Raw genomic sequence first — 1,109 nt, 5'->3', positions numbered from 1 at the left:
GGGGGAGATATCTGGGTGAAACCAGCTTTTGGATTATTTGGAAAGGGGCTGGATTACCCCACTAGGGTGTAGAGGTGGAGGGGGAATAGACCACTTGTATACAGAGATAAGGGGTGGACCCCAGCTCCCCAAATACCTCTGGGGGGGGATTCTTCTGATGCCTCTTGCCCCCCCATTCACAGGTCATTGTGGAAAAGGCCCCCAAAGCCCGGATAGGAGACCTGGATAAGAAGAAATACCTGGTGCCCTCTGACCTCACAGGTAGGTGCTGGTTGGGGTTGGGGTAATGGGCTGGGGGGGTAGATTTGGATGTGCTCTCTGACCTCATAGGTCAGTACTGGGGGCGGGGACATGGGTGAGGGTCTTGGATGTTCTTGGGGAGATAAAACAGAGGCATTTCCCTGGGTGTGGCTAGGGCTTGGGATGGCTGTGTTCCTTGCTCTCTTACCTCTGACCCCCAATCCTGTTCCTTCCCAAGTTGGCCAGTTCTACTTCCTGATCCGGAAGCGGATCCACCTGCGGGCCGAGGACGCCTTGTTCTTCTTTGTCAATAACGTTATCCCCCCGACCAGTGCCACCATGGGGCAGCTGTACCAGGTGGGGGGTGCCACACTCTCAGCCATTTTGTAGGGGAAAGGGTTCTTTGAGGGTGTGCCAGGTGGGGGGTGCCAGACTGGGCAGGAGGGGCTGGAGGACAGAAGGGCAGGGTGAGGGGGTAGGCGGGGGGGGGGGGTATCAGGGGGGGGGGGGGATGCTGGGCGGCATGGCGGGGCAGGGTCCAGCTTTTGGGGGGTCTGACTTTGTCTGGGGGGGTTCCCAGAAGGGGATACTACCCCTCACAATCCTACTGCCCCTTCTTCTTCCTCCCTCCACAGGAGCACCATGAGGAAGACTTCTTCCTGTACATAGCCTACAGTGACGAGAGTGTCTATGGGCTGTGAAGGGCTGTGCAGCGCCCCCGGGGATCCCCCCACACCCGCAGGGACCTGCACTTTTTGTTTGGGGGGGGTGGAGATTTTTTTGGGGGGGCGGGGTAGGGATATTCTTCCTTTTGATTTTGTACCCCTCCCCTTCCTCTGAGCCATGGGGGCCTGCGGGCAGGGGTCCAG

General features: G+C 58.8%; 1 protein-coding gene across 1 annotated transcript in view; it reads left to right on the top strand.

Annotated features, from left to right (window-relative positions):
- Positions 1–1,102, top strand: part of GABARAP (GABA type A receptor-associated protein) — a 4,334-nt gene extending 3,232 nt beyond the window's left edge. Inside the window, exons 2-4 of the mRNA XM_006037296.3 lie at positions 183–261; positions 479–597; positions 876–1,102. Coding sequence (XP_006037358.1) covers positions 183–261; positions 479–597; positions 876–941 — 264 coding nt within the window. The 3' untranslated portion in view covers positions 942–1,102. The remainder of the gene's footprint in view (positions 1–182; positions 262–478; positions 598–875) is intronic.
- The last annotated feature ends 7 nt before the right edge of the window (positions 1,103–1,109 follow it).

The sequence above is a fragment of the Alligator sinensis genome, unplaced genomic scaffold, assembly GCF_000455745.1.
Source record: "Alligator sinensis unplaced genomic scaffold, ASM45574v1 scaffold1488_1, whole genome shotgun sequence".
Classification (NCBI taxonomy): domain Eukaryota; kingdom Metazoa; phylum Chordata; order Crocodylia; family Alligatoridae; genus Alligator; species Alligator sinensis.
Note: the sequence above shows the minus strand (reverse complement) of the source record. Positions and strands in the feature narration are given on the sequence as shown.